General features: G+C 40.6%; 1 protein-coding gene across 2 annotated transcripts in view; it reads right to left on the reverse strand.

Moving 5' to 3' along the window:
• The window catches only part of LOC113022588 (low-density lipoprotein receptor-related protein 1), a 99,622-nt gene extending 88,687 nt beyond the window's left edge, over window positions 1–10,935 (reverse strand). For both annotated transcript variants that reach the window (XM_026168131.1, XM_026168130.1), the window contains exon 1: window positions 10,296–10,935. In XM_026168131.1, coding sequence (XP_026023916.1) covers window positions 10,296–10,392 — 97 coding nt within the window. In that variant the 5' untranslated portion in view covers window positions 10,393–10,935. The remainder of the gene's footprint in view (window positions 1–10,295) is intronic.
• Window positions 10,936–24,126: the final 13,191 nt, after the last annotated feature.

Genomic DNA, 24,126 nt, shown 5'->3' on the forward strand with positions numbered 1-24,126 from the left:
AGAAATGGGATATGGGTTTATTTACTTGGCCTATGGGCTGAACTGAGGGGGTTCTGCTAAGTGCCAAAATTGAGGGATGAGCATATCGGCCTCTTTGGCTGCAGTCTGCCAACTCTTCATCCACCTCCACAGCTGAGCCATAAACACTTCAGAATTTTGTAATGGAAGAGGAGGAGAAGAAAGAGGGAGGGAAAAAGTTCCTGTGTTACAAAACAAGAGATAAAGGCTCCAGCTGTGCCTCTTAAACAAAATGGGTTGTAGATGGGTCTTCCAGCGCATTCCACCATCAACCAAAAACATAACACCAAGACAACAAAGGCATGATGAAAAAAAGGTCTCCAGACTTAAATCCTATAGAAAACCTGTGGATAGAGGTGAAGCTTCAACTGATGAAGCAGCAGCCAAGAAACCTAAAGAGTTTCTGTAAAGAGGAGTGGGCAAAACTACAGACTAACTAAATTAACCTCTGTGCTTGCCAACAAGGATTTCTCCACTAAGTACAAAGTCATGTTTTGCAAGGGCCTCAAATGCTTATTTCATTCAATGACATGCAAAGAACTTTTTCGTAATGTGTTTTCTCTGGATTTCTCTCTTTCCAGTAAAATTAAACTACCATAAAAATCACAGTGTTCATTTCTTTGTAAGTGAGCAAACTTACAAATTCAGCAGGGGATCAAATAATTATCTCCCCCACTGTACTTGTCACCTACATTAAGGTAATGAGGCCTTTAAAAAAAATCTACAATCCAAGTCAAAGTTTGGCTTGTGCGTGCAGACTTACTCAACCGCCTTCTGGATGGATGTAAATTTTGTGCCACGTGTACGTTCGTATGCATGAAAGTGTGTGTCATGCATGCATTAGGCTCAGGAGAGCCATCACGAGGAATATGTTCAAGTCTGGTGCTAGCTGCAAAGGCAAATGAGGCTTCATTTACAGGGCAACACACTCCTGAATGTGACTGTGATTTTTACAGGTCAAATCTGAGAAGAAAAAAAAACTCCACAAATTTCAGCAAGCCTTTGTAGTATTGTGAACAAGAACCTATTAGTTAAAGCAGAGTAATCAAATGAAAAGCTATTTGGATGTCTGGCTGAGATTTCACCATGTCTCAGCCCCGGTGTGGTAATCAACCATGACTGCTATTTGTGCTACTACAGTCACTGTTAGAACTCAGGGGGGGAGGAGGTCATGAACTCCTTCGCTTCATCATAAGGGTTAATCTTTTTTTTCTAAAGAAGAAGAAAAAGGGACGAAGCAGAAAACCACAAGGTGTGATGCATCATTATCAACTTAGTCAGTTTAGACAAATCCCTTTGCCGCACTAGCACCGAAGCACACGCCGTATGCAGCGGCAGAGGGGGGGAAATGACAATTAAGCCTGCTTAGCATGCTGCCGAGGGGAACATATTAAAGAAGATTATATGAAATTCTTTAGTGCCTTTTCGTAAGACCAGTACAAATTTCAAGTCTCAGTGTGACGCATGAGCTCTATGCAACAAGACCTGATTCTCCAGAATGTTTTTTCACCTCCATGTGCTAAAGCAACCTTGGCTGAGACTCCAACGAGACACTGACGATCAATCAGAATCAGAATCAGAATCAGAATCAGAATGGGTTTATTGCCAGATGTTGAGGTTTACAACATTAGGAATTTGCTGCGGTGCTTCAGTGCAAACAATAAGAATTAAAGTGCTATGTAGAAAGAAAGATATGTGCATGAGATATACATGAGAACATCAAAAAGCAAAGTCGGAAGAAATCCTCTTGCATAAAAAGTAACAGATTTAAATCTAAAGGTTGCTGAAATTTCCTTTTTGGGGAAATTTGGGAATTCAAACAAGCCTGCATGAAAATGTAAGAAATTGATATCGCTGTAAATACATGTCTGTGGTATTTAAGCAGACAGCAGCTGTTAACCTAACTATGCCTAAAAATGGACACAGAAGGAAAACCACTAGCCTGACTCTGTCATGTGGCAACACAGTCGCTCAAAAATCTCTGTTAATAAGAACATTTTCTGAGTGCTGTAAGGTGGGTTTCTTGGCCTTTGGCACATTGAGAAAAGACTGTGAGCGAGTGATATAATCCTAATCTTAATCTGAAAGCCAAATCACTCCTTCAGCCAGTTCATATATTTAAAAATGCAATTGCACACACTCCAAAATACCTCATATACATAAGGAAATGTCTTCAGGGATATTTACCAAATATATTCCAACTAGTTTAGTGTGTGTAGGCTAATAACAGCAGACCAAACAGCCACCCATTCTTTTCCCAGAAGCACACAATGCACATAATCAGAGAGACCACATTGCCTACACACATACATCTGAATGTGGGAAATCTTATGCAAGAAGCCAGTTGCTTAAAAACTGCGTGCAGCATTTGCAGTGTGGCTCATAAAGTTAGCTCCACAGGTTTTTGGATTTGTATTTTTGCCTTTGCACACCACAACAATGGATCCTAAATCCAACAATCAAGGCGTGATTGAAGTGCAGATTTTCAGCTTTAATTCAAGGGGTTTAGTAATTAGCTGTTAGGGAATTACAGCTATTTTTTTTAGACACAGTCACTAAGGCCTGTTCTCTCGTGCTTTTCTTGCTTTGCATTGGGAAACAACATGTGATCAGTCTTTTAGAGTTTGCCTAAATCTAAGCAGAGACTTAAGCCCTGTTCACTTAACAGTTCATCCTCCTACTTCTATCAGCACTCACGTCATTAATGAACACTAGTGACCCGCTTCCATCGGCAGCCATGCATGCCCATGCTCTAACATTGCCTCCTTCATCAAGGTCCTCATCAGACCCTGCTAAAACTCTTTAGTCGATACATGTAGGTCAAGTTTGTTTCTTGCTGTGCTTTTACAAATGTTATCAATTTTTTTTTAATTCTTACTAACAGAGTGTCTCTGCAAGTTTTCTGCTTTTTTGACTTGTTTTTTTTTTTAATCCCACTGAGGAGCGCCTGTTTAGCATGTATTTCTTTAGATACCACAGAGCGCTTCTATTTTTTATCTTCCTTTTCTGATTGCCTCCCCCGTGTCTGATGTTAGGGCGTGCTTTAAATCATGAACCTTTTCTCTCATTCTTCATATTTTTTTCTTCCCATCCTTTCTTCCAAGTTCATTCTGGTTTCATCTGTACAAAGATTATTTTTTAGGAGATCTGTGCAAGCTCTTCTGGATATTTTCTGTCAAAGTCTAATCTGGCCTTCTTATTCTTGAGAATAACCAGTGGTTTGCACCTTGTTATAAAACCTTCATTCACGAAGGAATGTCTTGAATGCAGACTTTGACAATGCACAGTTTAGAGTGTTAATTTAGTTAGATTTGAAGTTGGGGTTGTTTTTTTTTAAACCATGGAGTTAATTCTTCATGCACTTGTCTTCTGTGGTCTTTCAGGCCTTTTGGTGCTGCTGAGCTGGCCACTGTTGATTCGTTTTTGCTGTCTCTATGATAGTTTCACTTTGGTTCTCTTACTGGACATCATATTGAAAGTTCCAGTAAGAAGCTATGAAATGCAATTTCAACACTTGGGATCAACTCCAGATCTGCTCGTCAGTTTTGCGGCCTCACTTCAAGAATAGCTTAAACTCTGCACTTCAATCACATATTGTTCTCTTTAAAATACACAGTGATAGTGTACCGAGACAAGAGCATGAAAAAAAAATATGTCACTGCCCAAAAACATATGGACCTAACTGTAAATGTGTAAAATGTTTGCCAGGAATTGCTACATAAATAATCTCCCAGTTGACTGCTATATTTCCTCAGGCTTGTTTCTCCACTACAGACCAGGTCAGGAGATTTTTTTAAAAATATTTTTTTACCTCAGAGTCAAGGCTACTGTCTGCTCTTTTTTTTTGCAATTAGGCCTATGTTGAGGTTATTGTTATTTACATTTTGCATTAGAAGTTTGTAAATGAATCTAAATCACAGTGCTATGAATTATAACCTCGGTGCTGGTGCGTCTGGGCCTGTGGCTCAGCGCTCATTGTTTGAACCCGAGTTAGGAAGAGTTTGCTGGCATGAAGCCGGAGGACTCTTATTACATTGTGGAGCCTAGATACAAACTGTGATGTATCAGCAAAGGCTGGAGAAAAGGATGAGGTCTGTTTGTGTAGACCTCTGGATGCGTGTCCACTCTATCCCGGAATAAATGGATGTCAGTGAAAAACAATGTTTCTAGGAAAGGCCTTAATGGATGTTAATAAATATATTTGTTAGAGGCCTAGTGCTAAAAAAAAGAAAAAAAAAAGACTACATATTGGTTATATCTGCTGGTGCAACCAAGACTGGGAACATTTCGAACAAATAAAAAAGACATTTCCCCTGGGGCTGGAGCTGAAATTCAACAATGTTTACAACAGGAAAATAAAGCAATTTATCTAGCAAACTGATAAAAGAAATAAATTCACAAATTCTGCCTTATGCTGGGACAATCTATCACATTGCCTCCCTCGTGCTTTACGAAATCTGAAACTTGGTAAAGAGAAAAGAAAATGAGAGAAGGTCACAGCTTGAGTCATTAATATAACAGACATCCTTTCAGACTGACGCCCGAGGAGTGAGTTTACCTCATGTTTGCTATCGGTGATAAAAGGGTCCCAGCAAATCCTACAGCCTGACCATGGCACTGCCTCGCATCAGCATGACGTGGTTGTTGTTGACGTTGATGAATAATGCACATTACACACCTATAAAGCACGACAGCTTCTTTGCAAATCTGGCAAAACCCTTCAAACTGGACTCATTACACAATATTTAAGCACCTTTGTGTCACCATTTTTGGGTTTTTTTGTTGTTTTATCATGACAATTGGGTTGTTATGAAAGGTTAGTCATCCACTTCTTATGAAAACTGTTTCTCTCTCACACACACACACACTTAGACTAATATTTTTTTTGTTGAATTTTCAAGGCAGCCTGATTACTTACGTAGCCCACTCCTACATGTGCTCGCATCTAGCAGCAGATAACACGGCTTTCCACTAAGTGTTGCAATAATAAAGGAGTTACATACTTCGATGCAATAATAGTATTTCAAACAAGTACCAGGGGGAATCAGTGCCACAACATTAAGAGCGCTGCAGGTTTAGAGTTTTATTAAAAGAGAAAAATATTAAGGCTATAATACAGCCAAAAGCTGCGTTTGATTTAAAGTGCACTTTCTAATACTATTAAAAAAAATGCTGTTTAACCTGAAAGGATGAGAAAAATGAAGAAGAAGACAGCAAGGCAGTAAGTCAGTGAGAGGCGGCTGGGCTGTGTGGGCACTGCAATGTGTGTCTGTGTGCGTGCGAACTCGACGGTGGGGAGAGAAGAGAGCAAGGAAGTGCAGTTCAAATCAGCGTATCAATACTGCAGGAAATGAAAACTAAAACTCTTTCAAGTCTGGTATGGAAAAATCAATAATTTGACAAAGTAGCTGCGGCAGTAGATGTGAAGTTAATTGTCTTTGCCCTGGTACATATCGGGGGAAGGTGTACTGATGAGTTTTACACATGAGACTACAAGTATAACACAAGAGTGAAATGACTGTCTTTGTCATAGCTATACTTTTATCTACAGGCCATCTTTGGATTTAAAGCTACTACTCAAAGCAGATCCAACATCAGAGTGGTCTTCTTTGCCCCAGAAAAAAAGTCCTCCTCACTTTGACTCAGATTGAAAAATTGAAAATCAGATTTTCTTTGTTTTTGATGTTGCAGACTGAGACTTTACTGATTTGGGTCGCTCTCACTGTGCTGTTTCCTAAAGCTCTACAAATCAACCTACCTGCTTGGCAAAAAACTGCAGATTACAAAAAACAAACCTCAGAAAACTGCCAACTAACTACTGGACGCGGTCGAGAATTTATCTGCAGAAACAGACAAATTGTTCCCTTAGGAGTTGGTGAATAGCCAAACAGGCTTGCACACGGGTGTAAATCTTAAGACCAGATAGCAAAAAAACATAAAAGCAGAATAAACATCTGTGTTTCACCACTTTGCTCCTAAAAAAACAAAACAAGTGCAGTAAATAAGCAGATATGTGAATTTATAAAAAAATAACAGGCTGCATAGCCTGAGCCTAGCCTTCACATCAAATACGATTAGGAATATTTGCAGGTGGTTGCAAACACCGGAGCCAAATTTCAACTGGACACTGACTCACAATCCTGAACACTATGTTAGGTCAACTATGGAGCTCTCTGCAGCTCATCGCTACTGCCCCAAAATCCTGTTCTCTCCTGAAACACGTTGAAGCGCGCTCATCCTTCTCTTCTTCTAACTGTCATTAGAAGGTTTTGTAGTATTACTTTGTACTCGCTTTTGGTCTTAATGCAGGAGTATTTCTGCTATTGTTTCTAAAGAGAGGTGACCTGTGAATAAGACTAACATTTTCCAGGGATTATATTTCATCTGAGGTACAAATCAAAGGATCCTGACATGAGATGGACTGGTATTTTAACTAAGCTTCAATTCATACGCAGTTTCTTAAAATATCATCACCTTCACATACAGTACGGTGACGGTTGTTAAGTCATTTGCTGGCTAATGTGTTGCGAATGTAAAGAAATGTCATGATCATTACATCCCAAGAGCAACTTTCCGCTCTGTCGCCTCTGTGCAGCATCTTCAGTCCTTAAATAGCTCCATATAGATAGCATATCTCAATCAGTGGGTCACAAGCCTAAAGTGGGTCACAGGACTGCTCTAAAAAGTGTACGTGTACCCAGAGCCGAGTGGCTAGAAAGACGTTGCAATTTCAAAGATTTTGACAGTGTACCGCTTAATTATGAAGATTTTGTACACAACCAGCTGGTAGCATTGTAGTCTATATTTACCTATTGAGTATAAGTGAGCTTCAGGAGACGGCTACATTAACTTTAAATAAAGACTAGTGTTGGCAAAACCTCTGCAGCTGGAAAAAGAACCTGTCAAAGTGCCAAAAACTGCAGTTCCTCTAACAGCCACTTGAGGCTGGCTCCAAAACAAGTCAGTCAAATAGACTCTAATGCACAATGGGCATCATCACTCTGAATGGCATGTTTGCACACAGGCATCTGCAGCCATAGGTGTCTGCTATACCTCACCTCCATTGTATTGAAACCACTACGATGGACCTCTCATCACAATCTGTCCAACTATTTTGTGCTTGGTTATAGTGAAATTGCACTATTTTATCAGTATGCTGCTTAGCATTGATATTGCTTTATTGTTACACTACTTAAAAATTCTAGGGAACACATTACCTAGGCTACTTCTGTGCTCACATTTAATACTGCTGCTGCTGGCACCTCATGGCATTGCATTTATACTCTGAATCAGGTCGCCTAGCATCAACTACAGCAGCTTATTTGAAACGAAGGACGGCGAATGACCTTCATTTTGTTTGCACTAAGAAATGCTGCTGCCTGCGAGCTACAATCACCAATAAAATGTTCTTCAGTATTTTTTTTCTATATATCTTTAAAAATATTGTTATTACAGATGTCCTCAGAATATCACAATAGAATTATGAGGCTATATCCCCCACCCCTAAATGTGACCAGCTACCATTGTTCTGGTCATGGTCTACTAGCATCTATAAGAGTTAAAGATAAAAATAAAAAAAACGGCAAGATTTTGTAAGTGATGCAATGATGTGAATGAGCTTTATGTAACCACCTGATTGTTTTCCCCTGGTTAAGCTCCTCATTCATCCAGCTGGAGTAGCTTTGAAAGTATTTTCAGAAACAAATGAACTGATCTGACCTAGAAATTTATATAAGACTTCTATATATGTCTCATCTGCTGTTTGCATTAGCTGCTGCGCTTAAATGTTTTAGGGTAAGATAAGGTCAACAGCTGTGAAGCTCTCACAAACCTACTCTGTATTCTATACAGTTGTAAACAATAAGCCTTTTGGCCCTATGCTGTCATTGTCATGGGAGTAGCACCCGGCTATCAGCCAAATGCCGGGGCAGTTCTTAGGCCTCCACCAAATGTTGCAGCACAGAGATGCACAGAGGGGAACTGCCAGGATAATCGCTGCATCGTGAGTTCATTAAGAAGGAAGGAACCCGTGCCACTTTCATCATCAAGGAAGAAAAGCAGTAAAAGAAATTATCAAAAGTTGAAGAGACTGATCTTAAGGCACCGCTTCTGCTTTGTCATTTTCTGAACAAAATATTTATCGTTGAAAGCCTGGGGCGGGGTTTGGGGGGAAACTGTCTATTTGTAAGAGGCCAGTGATCTCTTTCTAGAGTGAAATCACTTTCATAGACCGAAGTGATGGGAATTCTTTCATTAGGGCCCTTTCCACTGGGCCTCCAATTAGCAGAGCTCTCTGAACAAGCTGAGACTGTTCATGGAGGTCTCTTCTGGGAAACAAAGAGCAATTTAGACCCAATTAAACTTGGGGGTTGTTGGTACCCAGAGCCTTTTACACTGACTACAGTGTATGAGAAAAAAAGAAAGAAAGAAAAACCTTTATGGAAAAAAAGGAAGAAGACTTTGAAGTCAAGTCGGGGGGGGGGGGGGGGTTTACTAGTAGCATGTGTAACTGAAGGGGCCCTAAAAAATAAAAGCCATTTAACTACGTTAGAAAGAAGGCAATGTAGTGAAGAAATCTTCCAAATGCATGAGTTACAATTAGAGACTATTTGGTAAATCTCACAGTCAGTCTAACCAATAAATTGTAATGAAACACCTCATCTGTAAACAAATTAGAATCTTTGCTCACAGATGCCGTCGAGCACAGCAGGCTCTGCATCTCAGTGGATTTTTAGGAAAAACTCAGGTTTGGTGATCTCCTCTGTTCCACTGCACTGGTCTGACTCATCAAATGAAGGGAAGGAAAAAAAAGACTCAGAGGGAAGAAGATTTTTGCTAAAACAATCACTGTGAATTGAGGCAGAAGCTGTTTGTTTTAAACGCTTAAATGCAGGCTCTCAAGTCTCTCTCAACTTACAGGTGATTGCAGGCTATCGATCTCCAAGGTGGTGTTTTTATGCGGGGGATTGTGCTCCTTAAGAACCTCACCGCACTGGGCTGCCAAGTGAGATGAGATGACTTCAAAAAGACACAGGGAGCCATTTGTGGCTCGATGAATAATCTCAAAATGCAGCTTGGGATTTGAATCCAAGTCTTGCTGAATTTAATGACACTGTGAATTCAGGACCTCCGATTAGCTCTGCTGACCCTGGTGACATCCCCCTCAAAAATTACATGAAATTAAATTTTAAAAAGCTGTGTTTGAAGAGCAAGCTTATAGATTTACTTTCCACCTGCAGAGATTTTAAGAAGTCTGTCAGCAAATCTTTGTCTTTGAATGAATACTTGTTTCCTGTCTCACACAAAAACAGGAACCCTGAGTGGGACTGTGAAGCTTAATAGTTTCCAGAAGTTGTTCCAGTGTGTGTGTGTGTGTGTGTGTTCATAAAGTCCGGGGGGGGGGGGGGTACAGCAGAGGCGTTTAGAGCTGCTCACTGTCTACCTGCAGATCACAATATGACTGTCGGCATTTCGGGGGCACAGATACGCAACAAACTGAATAATGGCACCGACACACAGCAACAGTGCACAGCGTTACGCATGCCTGTTGATGGCAGCACATCCTCGGAGCTTAAAGATGCAGAAAAAAACCAAGTGTGCAGTGATGGACACGAACGGGTCCTCTGCTCTTAATAAAGCACGATCCAGCCACGGATGGGACAAAAGTGTGGCAGTGCGGTTTGACTGAGGGGTAGCTCGGCTGCTGTCATCGCATCAGCGCTCTCGGGGAAAACTGTTGAACGTGAACTGACTGAAGTCGAGACACATCAGATAGGCTCGATTACAGCGCGGCAGAGGTGCTCACAGCTCTCTTCTTTTTTAATGAGACGTGGTACTATCATAGCTTAAAAAAACGCCTCAGACTGCAGGTCGACACATTTTTCTAATGAAGGTATCGACACGTAAACATGAGCTTTGAGCTCTTATCGGGGCCTATGCTGGGATGCGAGCGCCTGAATCAAGTGAAGGGTGGCGGGGTGCTGATGGAGGGTTTGGAGGTGGGGTGCTGTGACATTGCAACATTCACACGCTTCACCGGGACACAGTAACAAAAGACCGCTTTAATTGTCTCGCCTAGGTTTCATCCCCTCCACGTTGCTCCGCTCAGTGGGGGCAGGCATTCCCCCTTCCACCGGGTGCAGTGTACTCTCATTGCAACGCAGGCACAGAGCAAAATAAATCCCGCACTAATCACTGTGCACACATCACCTAACGGCTATAGATCTTTTGAGCAATTGGCACAACACTCTGGGTAACATTCAATCAGCTCTGCTTACCATCAATGGCCCTGGCTGGAGCGATTACTTCCAAATTGTGTATGAATCCCAAGAAAAGCAATCCTGTTGCCAGCATGTTGGCCGCGATGCGCAACATTGTAGCCTATCTTGGAAGAATATTACTCATCAATCGCTTCTTGCTCCTGTCAAAAGCTGGAGGTTGCAGAGCAGACAGGCGACGACGTGTAACCGTGTGCCCCGGCGGGGATGCTCCTTGCTGGAAATCCGCTGTCTGGGTGCGCAGTGAGTGCTGACAGGGCTGCTGCTTGCTGTCTGCCCACACTCGGAGAATAAGTCTTCCAGACTTGTCCAGGCAAAAAGCCGAGGCTTTCTCCCAGCCCGGGTTGCCTAAGGGGTCCTCGGATGCATGGAGAGCCCTGCCACAAAGGCTAGCAGGCTGAATTGAGCATCAAGCTAGCCCGGCTTGTAGGCGAGATGAAGGAGCTCGCTGGCGCCTGTAATCATGCAGCTGTCCGCCTTTTGTTCTCCCTGCCCCGATGGAGAAGAAGTCACAGGGGGGGAATAAGAAGTGGATCAAATGTTCCTCTCCTCCCCGCCACCTCTGCTGCTGCTGGCCACAGATTGAGCCTGAAGCCCGGAGCCCAGTCAGTCAGCGGTCTGAGTGACGTCGCAACATCAGGGGGCTCAGCTGGCCCTCCCCTCTCCTCTCCCTCCAGCACCACCCGACACCCCCACCACCACCATTCACCTCCTTCAAATTAGGCTCACTCATGTAAACTCGCAAACTGCAGTTGCTACCACGGTAGGGATTCTCAGTCCACCTTATTAAACGGATTTGACATTTAGATTGTGACATAAAAAAACACCCGATCGTTCCAGTATTGTCGTTATTTTCAAGTACTTTGCAACTTCATCGGGATTTGACGTTGATTTGATCTGAATTTTCGCAATAATATTGGAAGTTGCGGTCAATCCTTAACAAATGTATTGAACAAGCCACCCAGTTGAAGCTTTATGCCGCGGCTGCCCTAAATTTGTCAGTACTGCTAATTACCTAAATCATTTTTATGTTTCTGTAATGCTTAATCCACCAGCATGTAGGCTCCTTAATTCAAAATGACATTTTTAATGCTAAACTTTAATTATTGTCGTTATCCACGAAAATTCAAATGTACTGTTTTACAAAAAAGATGAAAAGCAGAATAGTATTATTTCATTTAAGATGCCAAATTCATCACTGAACAGGATATGTAGTTTAGGTGTTTGAATGTTTTGGTTGATTAACAACATTAAGTCAGTTTCATCACTGAACAGGATATGTAGTTTTGGCGTTTGAATGTTATGTTGATTAACAACATTAAGTCAGTTTGCTATTTGCCCAATAAAAATCTTTAGTTTTAAACAAGTTTCTGACAGATTTCTAATATTTGTGCTTTCATATTTTTATGACTGGTGGTCTAATAAATTTGCTAAGCACAGCAAACAATTTGCATCTTGATAGGGCCCAATGACTTGCAGATTTTCAGACCCCCAAGCCAGCTACCTTCTGGATGCAGCCTTCACAGAACTAAGTTTAACGACATTTGAAGAAGACCCCACATGACCCCATAAACCTATTATGATGCACATAGTCTTGAAATCACAACTTTGAAGGACATGATCCTTGAAATGGAATGACGTTTTAGTGGAAGAATGCTTTACTCAAGAATCAGAGCCATACTTTTTAGTGATGTGTGTGGCCATGACTGGTATCTGATGCTTGCTTTCTGCCTTCAACAGGGTTCAACAGTACCCATGAAAAAGCTTCTTACTGTGATAATGAGGAGAAAGTCACGTAATGTGTTAGAAAATAGTGTGCAGAGGCATAATTACCACAGCAACCATTTTACTATTTAAAAAAGGTAACCAATCGTAGACAAAGCTGACACACTAACGGTTTTGTAAGCTGTGAACTGCCTAGTATGGAGGGAAACACCCATCTGTACATCAAAAAATGTGTGGGGATTTTTTTTTTACCCTGAATGATGACAGCTGATGTTGTTGGGATGCTAAACCAGCCTACAAGAACCTCTATCCAAAACGACAGCCAGGCGGCGGACACGAGGGTTTCCTTGCCTTTGTCTTAATTTAAGGTTTTCAAGATATGGAGAAGCTCATCCTGTCTATTTTGAGGCTGCTGCTTTCTCCACTGATACTCCAGCACATCGAGAAATGTTCGGAGAACTGATGATATTTTGGATCATTACCATCGCTTTACATTCATCAAGTACAAACTGCTTACTTGAACATGTTAGGCAATAGGTTTACTTGGATCATTTAACAAAAGCAACACCCTGAAACACATATTTTATTTTACTGAAGAGCACTCCGGGGAGCTGGGACTATAATGCCAGAGAAAAAGCCTAAGCTAAAGGTTTGGGATTAGATTACCTGGTTTATATAATCGTCGATGATAACATCTGATGAATACACAGAAAGACTACATACAATAAATGGCAGTGTGACTGTATAAGGTGAATTATAGATGGCTTAGATTAATTTAGACTTAAGCAGTGAATCATTTCAACATTTGTGGCTCAGCAGAGAGCAGACTTTGTCTTAACACAAACGTTCTTCATTTACAAACAGATTGCTGGGATTATTGTCTGACATATGTTGAACTGCTCTTTAAAATATATAAAGTAAGGCCTGCAGCCTCTATTAAGAACCCTTCTAACTTCATTGTTTTTTAAAAAAAAAAATCATGCAAACAGCTTGTAAGACACTGGCTATATGTTAATGGTTTACTTCCTCTTTATTAAAACAAGTCATTCGTGGTCACAGTCCTACTGACGCTGATATCTGATGAGTCAAAGTTTTATTCTCGTTAACCCTGATTATGTTTGTTGTGACTGTATTTTGGTTTTAAATTCTGTGACTTTTTACATATTTAATTTAATCCCAACTACAGTGTAAAATTCATTTACAAAAAAAAGTGGCACAGTCACGCAGAATTGGAAGAAACACAAGACCAGGTGTGGAGTCTTTAGACTGAGCCTTAATAATAACTATGTTTTTATAGGTTGTGCATGCTCCTGACAGCACAAATGAATCTGGCTTTTACTTACGCATCCCCAGTGTGTGTGCACCAGTTTAGAGCAACAATATCAAGTGACCTCTAGAATCTATCTGTGAAATGCTGTGCAGCACTGACACCTAGAGGGTCTACAGTGCAAGATTATCTAAAGCCAAAGAACAAAAGGTCTTTTGTGTCAGTGGAAAAAAAAAAGAGAGAAGAAGACTGTATTTAAAATACTACCAAAGTGACGCATAGCTTTAAGTATTCTGTTCTGTGTCAGCAGTCCCCCCAAGACTCTTACAAGGATAAGAAAATAAATGAGTTGCAAGCGTGACCACAAAGAATATCCAGCAAAACACTTGACCGAGATGTTTCTGAAAGAGAGAATGTTAATACCACTTGTGCTTTTAACCTCAGTCTTTTCTTGATTTCAGGGTCATTATATTTGCTGAAGCCAAACCTTTCAGGAAGAGTTATGAGCAACGAGGTTTGTTTTTAAATAAAACTGAAATTTTCATTTACAGTTAGTGTTAAACAAGCTATTATTTGGTGTTAATTCAATCAGGAATTCCACATTTTTCACCCAGATCGTCCTCTTATAGCTGTTTAAATGCTTTATTTAGTGCATGCAGCATAGCTAACAGTATAACAGCGCCACATACCAGTTCTTACCTTATCTAATGCTGTGTTTGAGTCCAAAGATGTCCTCATACCAAATGCTTTTGTGCAGTGCTTACATAACTAAAACCAGACATTCACTGAAAAAGCATGGAAGGACAGAGAGGGAAAAAGACTTGAGATATATTTACAAAAAAAACATGTAGTCTTTAGAAAATTCACACACACAAACCTCAGACATGTACGTGTGATAAATACAGCCATTTTACATCATTCTGCGACCACCTTGTCCCACGATGGCACATTTTTCCCAGTTTATGGAGCTTAGTAACAGTGCAAATGTTTGTCTGAACCCTTTTTGAATTTTTTTTTGTGAATGTATTTTCACAGCCACTGGGCTCCCCGGACGAAAGAAAGAAAGAAAGAAAGAAAGAAAGAAAGAAAGAAAGAAAGAAAGAAAGAAAGAAAGAAAGAAAGAAAGAAATGAGTGCATCAAGGTGAGGTTGGGATGCTTTGGAGATGTAGAGAGTAGGGATAGTGGATATTTTGGAGTAGATATATATGGATCTGCCAAGCAGAAAGAAAAGAGAAAAACCACAGAGATTCCTGGATATAGTGAAGGACGACGTGCAGAGTTAGTGTGACAGAGGAGGATTGATGGGGTGAGAGGGAAAGGGCGCAGCAAAAAGATGATTTTGTCCTCATTTTTAATTAGACTATACTTAAACTCTTGAGATATTAGTTGCTGTGTAATGATTTTGTTCAGTTTTCTAAAGTTCTCTAAAAGGTGATCATGTTTTAATTCACTTTTGTGTTTCCCTTTTCTCTTCTTTTTTTGCTCTTTCTTGTTAATCAGCTCTGGAAAACATACTCAAGTGAAACTAATGAAACAAGGGAAAATCAGTCTTGGAGTGAGCTGTCACATCACCTACTTGCAGCATTGTTTGTGCATGTAAACATATAACCCACACATTGCAAAATTATAGCAAGCGTGTTGACCCGTAACACTGCTTCCTTTGCTCTCAAAAAGGCTCTTTATGGGGGAAATGTTGAGGTATCAGTTGCTGTTTTTCAATTTATACCAGCAGATGGAAGCATAACACAGGTGGCATGCTTGCCTGTAGAGTCCACAGCGCTCACAGACATCACTTTCATGTTACCCTCAGCCCTGTGTGTGGTAAAAGCAACGACTAGACTAAATTACTGTTTTTGGTTTAACTATTTTTGAGCAGGAATTAATGAATGAAATCTAAAAACAACAGTAAAATAGGAAAAAGTAATCAAGAATATGCTGCTATTAACACATCGCTCATGATTTCTTTCCATAATTCCCTCTAACCCTTCTCTTGACCTTGTAGAAGTCTCATGTGTTACTTGTCAGATTTAGATCCATCTCTGGGGATCTTCACTTTTTCTCCTCTAATCAGTTTTAATGCATTATATGTGTGACAGCGAAACAAATGGAGAAACACATTAGAGATCTGCTCTAACAGCTAACAGTAATATTTATCCCTGCAGCAATCCTAAAGTGACTCCGATGCTGTGCATATATACACCCACGCATCTTTCACCATAATGACATTTTGCTCAGCACTTCCCTTTCTACCTGTAGCTCCAGTATATTCTGTATCTCTGCACCGATCGTGTGATCGTGGCTCAAGAGTTGGGGGTTTGCCTTGTAATCGGAAGGTTCGGCTCGGACAGTCTCGATCGTTGTGTCCTTCACCTACCGCCTACTGGTGTTGGCCAGAAGGGCCGATGGCGCGATATGGCAGCCTCGCCTCTGTCAGTCTGCCCCAGAGCAGCCGTGGCTACAACTGGCCTCCACCAGTGTGTGAATGGGTGGATGACTGGATGTGTAAAGTGCTTTGGGGTCCCTAGGGGGGACTAGTAAAAGCGCTATACAAATACAGGCCATTTACCATTTACCATTACCACCATCATATTGTAAAACACCATGCTTCTGAGTCCTGCACATGATAGGCTATATCAGGATTGGAAGCACTTGTTTCTCTTGGTCTAGTTGCCAGTAAAGCCATCATAGCCTGTAGCTTTTCTTGGTTGATGTTTTTGACATGCTTTAATTTCCCAGCCACCCTTCAAAGGATAGTTGGATGGATGAAGCAACTGCAACTGTGCATGTGAAGTAAAGTGTCCACACTGTGCAGTGGGAAAACATCTCTTCTCCTTACAAAATGTATCTGATGTGAGTGACACTGAATTACCGTATTAATGGAAACACTAACCTGTGGAGAACTCTCTGAGAGCTGTGCTGGGCTTCTGGTATGTCTTTTTCCGTTGCACATTTTATTGATGAAGTAAGTGAAAACGCCATTCATCTGCTCTGTGTCATGAGCAAGGAACAAGGATTTTGTGCGTCATTCTTTCATCCTCAAACTAAGGCTCTTGGTGCACCTACGCCCAGTTTACTGCAGCTGTGGTGAAAGCCAGGGTGAAGCGCAGAGCGGAGGAGGCAGTCTGTACTTGCTCCCCTCCAGCATGTTAATGTTAAGATGTTGGATTATTATTTTTTCCAAAACTGATGAATAAAGTATGGATTGATTTTAGGATTTCACGTCAATATCTGTTTTGTGTTTTTTAAAACTTGGAGCGTTTTTTAACTTTCCTTCATACGCGCACACGCAAATGGAGACGGGGATGCATCAGTCTCTGAAGTAGATCATCACTCATCTTCTACTCACCCGTCCCTCCTCCCTTCACTGATGCTCTCTCCCTCCCCTCCCTTGCCTTGGAGCCAGATGGATTACCTCATCAATCAAAGTTCCTAGAATCACATCTTGTGCATGTGTGCGTCTGTGCATGTTTGTGTGTGCGCGTGCATGCGCATGTGTCCCAACACTACAGTGTCTTCATTTTAAGGAAGAGAGAGAGAAAAAAGATATTTAAAGAAATTTTCTGTCTCATTCACTTCTCTTCATCTGCTTATACACAGGGAGCAGCTCATTTTCTTCATGCATGAAAGCCTGTTTGAGCTGACAAAATGACACAATCAAAATAATGTGAGTGTTCTTGTTTGTAGGTGGGACAAGGGCTTTTAATTTGACAAGTGTACGTAGAATTCCAAAGCTGAGCAGTGAAATATGGCCTGATTTCTGTAAACAACCAGAGAAGACAAGATTATGCAGTATTATTTGAATGTATTTTTAAGTTTTAAATACTTCAAAACTGTGAAGATTTTTGCAATACACAATCAAAATGCAATTAACTTGATTAGAAGAATCTAGCCCATTTCCCCTTTCTATTCCGTGCTATGCATTAAAAGTCAGACCCGCCCTTTTAATGTTAGTCTACAGTGATACAAGTGTAGCTAAGTCAAAAACTACCCCTTGTTTTATGTCCTCTAACCTATGAGAGGAAGTTCTACAATGTTGTACAGTCTGTGTATTTTTTTTCCCCTCCTCGAAAGAAACAATTATGGAGCGGGCAACGCTGATAACACCTAAGGAATTTGAGGCATGCACAAACAGCCCTTCCCCCATCCGCTTAGCTCAATCTCTCCCCTTCCCCCTTCCCTCATCCCCTTCTCTCCTTTCCTCCCACTCCATCATCAGGCTTTCTTTCTGCCTCTTTACACTCAGAATCTGTTCACATTACTTGCAGCTGGGACTTGGGGTTAAAAAAAAAAATCAAATCAAGAGAAACAAAAATAAATCGTGCAACATTTAGATTGTGGTGTCATGACAGTGAGCCCAATGTTTATGCATGTTAACACCAAATAGGTTCTCAGTGATAATCTGTTAATTACATCCTCAGATGGTGAGTTTTGAAATGTTGTTAAACTGATGTGTACCAATCAAGCAATATGGCTAATTATTAAAAAATCTATACTTTTTATTTGTATTAAGTAAGTAAGCAAGTAAGTACATTTTTTATATAGTACCTTTTTAGATAAGGCTCAGAAAGTCTTTCACAACAACAATCAGCAAAACAAAACAAGTAATCATGAACTCGAGAGGAAAAGGAATCCAGAATTTAAAAAAATATAGACGTATATATATATATGTATATATATATATATATATATATATATATATATATATGTAGGCGAGTGGCTCCAGCAGATCCCGGGATTAACATCGGAGATCTCTGTCCAGAAGAGCGCAGTCCTGGGAACAGCTAAGATACTGCGCAGGACCCTCAAGCTCCCAGGCCTCTGGTAGAGGACCCGAGCTTGAAGGATAAACCGCCCGCAGGGGCGTGCTGGGTGTTTTTTTATATATGTAGTATATACATTGGGTGAATGTGCAGTAATAGCAGCAAACAGGTGAATTCTGTACATTAATATGAATAGACATCTGACTATTTTACAGGATAGACAATATAAACATATTTAAAATTAAAGGAATTGAAATGTACATTGTGCATTGGTTTAGTGTCTGGAAGAGTCCTGTCTCAGTCAATTATAGATGATGTGAGAGGGCGGGTGTGTGTGTTTAGGGCACGGATGGCTTGGGGATAGAAGCTCCTCTTGAGTCTCTCTGTCCTTGTCCGGAAGATGCGGAACCTTCTACCAGATTGCAGAAGTTGGAACAGTTTGTTGCCAGGATGGGACGGGTCCTTCAGTATCTGCGCTGCTCTAGTCCGGCATCTCCTGGTGTAGGTGTCCTGAAGCAGGGGGAGAGCAATCCTGCAGCAGCGTTCTGCTGTACGGATCACTCTCTGGAGAGCTTTTTGGTCCTAAACAGGAAGGTTTTATGCTAATATTAGGTCAGTGATAGAGTTGACATTAGGGTGAAGATTGTTGAGGTCAGTTGTCTTAATAGTTTTCTCATTTCCTATTTGAATTAATGAAATAGGAGCTGTAAACTGCTCCCGTTTGTCTCAAATACAATCTGAAATAGTGCCTCAGAAGAATCAGGATGTCCGGGATGCTTGCACAATTTTACTCACTGTGCTAATAGATTAATTATCATTATAAAAAGATAATTAATGGACATGTGCACACAAACAATATCTTACGCTGAAACCTAAAAGTCATCATCCATTCCCCTCAAGCCGCCTCGCCCCTCAAAACTTCCTTTTTCACACTCTCCCTCAAAAACACATTCCAGCCACAGGGAATGCCTGACTGATTGTTTGATGAGTGTTAGGGGTGTGTGTGTGTGTGGTCTTTTCGGCAGACGTGTTAAGTAGCTACTCTCACGTGAAGCAAGCGAATGCATCCATTTGTTTGTCTGTGCCTCTGATAATGCATCTTTTTTATGGCTTTTATTCACTACAACAGAGCTGTAGCCATTCATTCGCTGCTTAACCCGCACTGAGAACAAGCAACACGCACATGTGTAATTAAATTCATTAAGGTTTTAATTAAAATGGCAAAAAGCTATTTTGTGAGATAGTGCACTTTTTATTGTTTACTGTAATTAAAAAGAGTTTATTTCGTGACTACCAGTGTATTTCTCTCGCTGCTGCTGCTGCTGTGTGAATGGTTTATGTTACATGAAAACCAAACACATGAATTAACATAAATAATAAAAGCCATAGCTTATGAAACTCGAGCTGCACATATCTGCAGAGATTGCTTCAATATGCAGTAAGCTGTTTCTTTGTGTGGAGCAGGTGTTGGGTGAAGGGATTGCTCTGTCAGAGGTGAAGATTTTAAAGAAAGAAAGACTGGCTGCTTCTCATTTTCACCCTTAACCACATAGTGCTCATTGGTCATTTTCGAATGACACCTTTGTCTTTTTCTTCTTTTTGCCCACTTCTAGAAATTCTGCAGTGACTTTCTGCCTTTCTACCACTCTCAGCCATTTTGACCTTGAACCCCACATTGACAATCTCAGTGACCCAGACCCTTCCTCACACATGAACTACCTGAACCCTTTCACAGCATTCATATCCACTTTCCACCACACACAGGCTCCCTTCCTCCCAAACAACAACCCACTTTGATGACAGGGGTTCACCCCCACTGCATTCATGCTCTCTATAGCAAACCACAGGGTGGAATTTCCTAAACAGTTGCCTTTGTCCTGAATGGCTTCCACACTGCAAAATAGCTGTGGCTATATGGCTGCATTTCATAATAAACTTGCAAATAAAAAGTATCTGCTAAGGCTGATTTATTTTAGAAGACAAATTAAAAAAAAATGAGAACATTTTTAATGCAAGTCTGTACCAGATGCAGCTTTCATTTTATGAAAAGAACTCTGACCCATGCTTCAAAACATAGTTTCACTCCCACTTTGAGGCCACGATAAATTAAAGGTTTTTTTTAAGGAAAAGAAACAGGCAATGCACCACCTCTTTCTTTCTTTTTTTTGTCTCTAATATAAAGCATTACGGTTATCCCACACATACGCCTGCATGCACACATAAGCATAAACACATGCCCGTGTGCACATGTGAACCGCTTAGCTACTCTTGAGGTAATAAGTATGGATTCACAGGCTATAACACTTGGGGTGGAGGGGGCTGGGTTACTTAGCAACTAGCCTGTTGATGTCCAAACAATGTTCATGTCGTCAAAGCGGCTGGTTGTAACAGACTGAGGTTCTGCTGCTGGTGCAGCAGTCTTGCTGGTGTGTTCCTAAAGGGAAATGAATGAACAGACACACACAGGCTGCTGAAGCCAGAGATACACGGACTAACACAAAGTGCTTATGGTTCATTTCTTAGAAATATTGACCATACCGCTGCACTTGTCATTTTATTGTCCACACAGAGGACATGCAGTGCTCACAGCTGGCAGAGTGGGCCGTCTGTGGAGGAAGGAAAGCCTTTTGCTCACTAGACTATACAGGGATGTGCCATTTCTACAAAGTCTGCAATCTGTAGAGCTATTTTGTAAAATCTACAAAAGGCAAATTGATAGCAGAGGAAACTTTTTTGTGGTTTTTAACTTTACCTTAAACAAAGCTAATTATAAGCAAAATACACAGAGAATTTGGAGACTAACAGCTACAGCTTTATTGAACAGAAGGCACACAATCCTAAGGGAAAGTCAGTTCTGCCTACCAGTTGTAGCCTGTTTTATATGTCGAACACATGCATTGCTCTTAAAAGTCATCTCTGGTGTTTGTATCAGCAGCAGAAATTGTGCTTTGGTGTGTACATGCTGGAAAAAACACAAATCACTCTTCTTCTGGTGAGAGATTTTGCAAAGAGTCCCCATGCTTGAAAAAATACATTGACTCATAAATCATTCATGACTCGATATTGATGTACTGTCCAAAACACTGAAATGAAACTAATAGATTGCTAATTTCATAATTGATGGCTGCAGTGTGAGATTAAAAGTAGCAGCAGGGCTGGGTTTTTTGTGTCAGTGCTGGTTATACTGAATGCCACTGCAATTTAGGAATCAGGTTTCAATTGCCATCTGTGTTGGAATATGTCTTCCAGCCAATTGCTGGCAACAAGAGAAAGTGAAAAGCCATTCAAATATAGTAGTAGTAGATAAGAAACCAGAGTCAGTGACTAGGCAGCTATGGATAACATGTTAAAGGTAACTTTAGGACAATGCTCATTCACACTCTGATGTCAAATTTTTAGGGTTAGCACCTCATGTGTGTCTGCTCTTTGATAGTATTTGTCTGTGACCTTCAGAACAAACAACACAGTGTTGCATTTGACCCATTTCACTGTGACAAAACCACATCATTGCCTCGCACAAAAGTTTATTTCCGACCATTTAAAACACCAGAACTAAAAGTTCTAAGCAGCACAATTTAAGTGTTGCACAATAGTTTCTACTAGTGGTGAGTCCTAGATACTTAATTGAGTTACACAAACAATACAAACAATAGCTTTGTTTCTGTTTGGTCACAAGTCATTGGGTCAGTGACGGCACAAGCAAGAAACTGACTATATGTCTAAATATGTCTCTTTCCCTCCAGATGACCAAAACAGGAAGGTCTCAAGTTGTACACAACATACTTGATTATTTTTTGCTTCCCTGGCCCATGAAATTATTTTCATCTTGCTTCTGATGAACTAATGACTACAATGGAGGTGGCACTAGCGAAGGAGAACCTTAGTAATGACATTATAAGTCTGGGTTTATAAAATGTATTCATTTATTTTTCTCTTGTGCCAGACTGAAGGTTTTAAGGCTCTGTATGTCTTCAAAAGACATGTTGCTTGGATATTAATCATAGGGGAAAAAAGACAGATACACTTTTTTAAAAATGGTTTTTAGGAGCAGATTTTACACGTTTAGACATTTTCAAACAAGATGCTCTAAATGGGGGCATGTTAAATCATGCAATGATCCTCGAAGCTCCAGCTACTCTGGGGGATCTGTGTTATAAGCATCAGCAGTCTGGAGTTATCACAAATGGTTCTTTCCTTCTTGGGCAAAGTAAGATAATAATAAATGGCATCTGAAGGCATGCAGCAGGAGAACGGCACGGATAAAACTGATTGGAGTGATGAGAACATGTTAATGGAAAGCAGAGAGCTGTAACTATAAAACAGTATGTCTTGTCATCTTTATAATGATATCCAGAAAAGACTGACTTATGTGAACTGGCTGATTGTTTGCATTCAGTATTTAATGAGGAAATATTAACCATTCTCAGTTCATAGGAGTTGCTGTACTGCAAATGTACTTAAGAAAGTTTAAAATGCATTTGTTATCAGTAAACAACAACAACAACAACAAAAAACAAATAGAGAGAGAAAGCCACACATACAAAGGAAAGAGGAGCAGCAAATTAAATATGCTTCAGTTCAGTTCAATTTAGTTTCATGTTTATAGTGCCAAATCACACCACAAGGTGCTTTATAGTGAAAGAAAAAGACCCTACAATATTAAAGAGAAAACCTCAAAAATCAGATGTCCCCATATGACCAAGCACTTGGTGACAGTGGGAAGAAAAAACTCCCTTTAAACAGGAAGAAACCTCCAGCAGAACCAGAATCAGGGTCAGCCATCGTCCACAATTGGTTAAGGGGGTGAGGGAAAAGAGAGCACAGAGAGACAGCACAAAAAACACCCACGGGAAATAGCCAACCCTTCAGGTGGGTTAAAAGGATGTGGAGGTGTTATGAATTTCTTACATCTAAGATAAATAAATGATGGCATCTGCTTTTCTACTACGCTTTTATTGTCTTCTGTATGGCACCTCTCGCAAAACTTAAAGTTTAGATTTTTGTCTCTGTTGTTAAAATGAGGAGAATAATGTAGTATAAATTATATATAGGCTAAAAATAGGTGAAAGTAGATATTTCTGGAAGATGTGTGTAACAGAAAAACTACAAACTAAAGGAGAGGGTAGACAAAAGATAATAATATAAAAACACAGAGGGAAAAGAGGTGAGATGAGAACAAGAAATGCTCAGTGCACCATGTGTGCCCCTCTGCAGCCTGGTTAAGCTTCACCTGATCCAGTCCTAACTATAAGCATCATCAAAAGAGGAAAACTTGAAGCCAACACTTAAAAGCAGAGAGGGTGTCTCTCTCCTGATACCAAACTGGGAGCTGTTGCACGGGAGAGGGCCCCGATAGCTGAAGACTCTGCCTCCCATTCTACTTTCAGAAAGTCTAGGTAAGGCTGCAGACTGAGCGAGAAGTGCTCTGTTGGGATGACATGGTTTTGCAAGGTCTTAAAGCTATCATTGGGATATTATCATTCAGGATTCATTTTAAATTCAGTCCTGGATTTAACAAGGAGTCCATGAGAAGAAACTAATGTAGCAGAAATGTGCTCTCTCATAGTCCCACTTAGGGTTTTGGATCAAGTGATGGCTAACACATGCATGGACTAGTTTGTCAGGATCACTCTGAGACAGGATGTTTTTAACTTTGTCAATAATTCACAGATGAAAGATGCATAGTGCATTTCCTATCTGGCCTCAGTCATTTGCTGGCTTCCTTAATTACCACCCAGTCATCAAAAGATCGAGAACCCTTATTATAAGTCAATGCTTTTAAAAGTGAATGAGAATTCTGAAGAAGGTGAATGCCTGTGAAGTCAAGAGTGAATCGAGGACCTTCAGACAAAAGCACACTGTAACTTTGATGGGTTTTTTTGTTTAAGTGTTCTGCTCCGACAAAGCTAATTTTTTGAGACTCTTCTTGTCTGGTGATTTTTACTCGAAATCCCCCTGCTGAGTGAATGAATCTGAGGTAAAGCCCTTCTTCTGTGCGGACCCCTAAAGGCGCGCGTGAAGGACCCCCGAAGGATCTCAGGGGCCAGCAGTGAGGGGCAGGTGGGGGAGGTCGGGGGA

Source organism: Astatotilapia calliptera, chromosome 5, assembly GCF_900246225.1.
Source record: "Astatotilapia calliptera chromosome 5, fAstCal1.2, whole genome shotgun sequence".
In the NCBI taxonomy this organism is placed as follows: Eukaryota; Metazoa; Chordata; class Actinopteri; order Cichliformes; family Cichlidae; genus Astatotilapia; species Astatotilapia calliptera.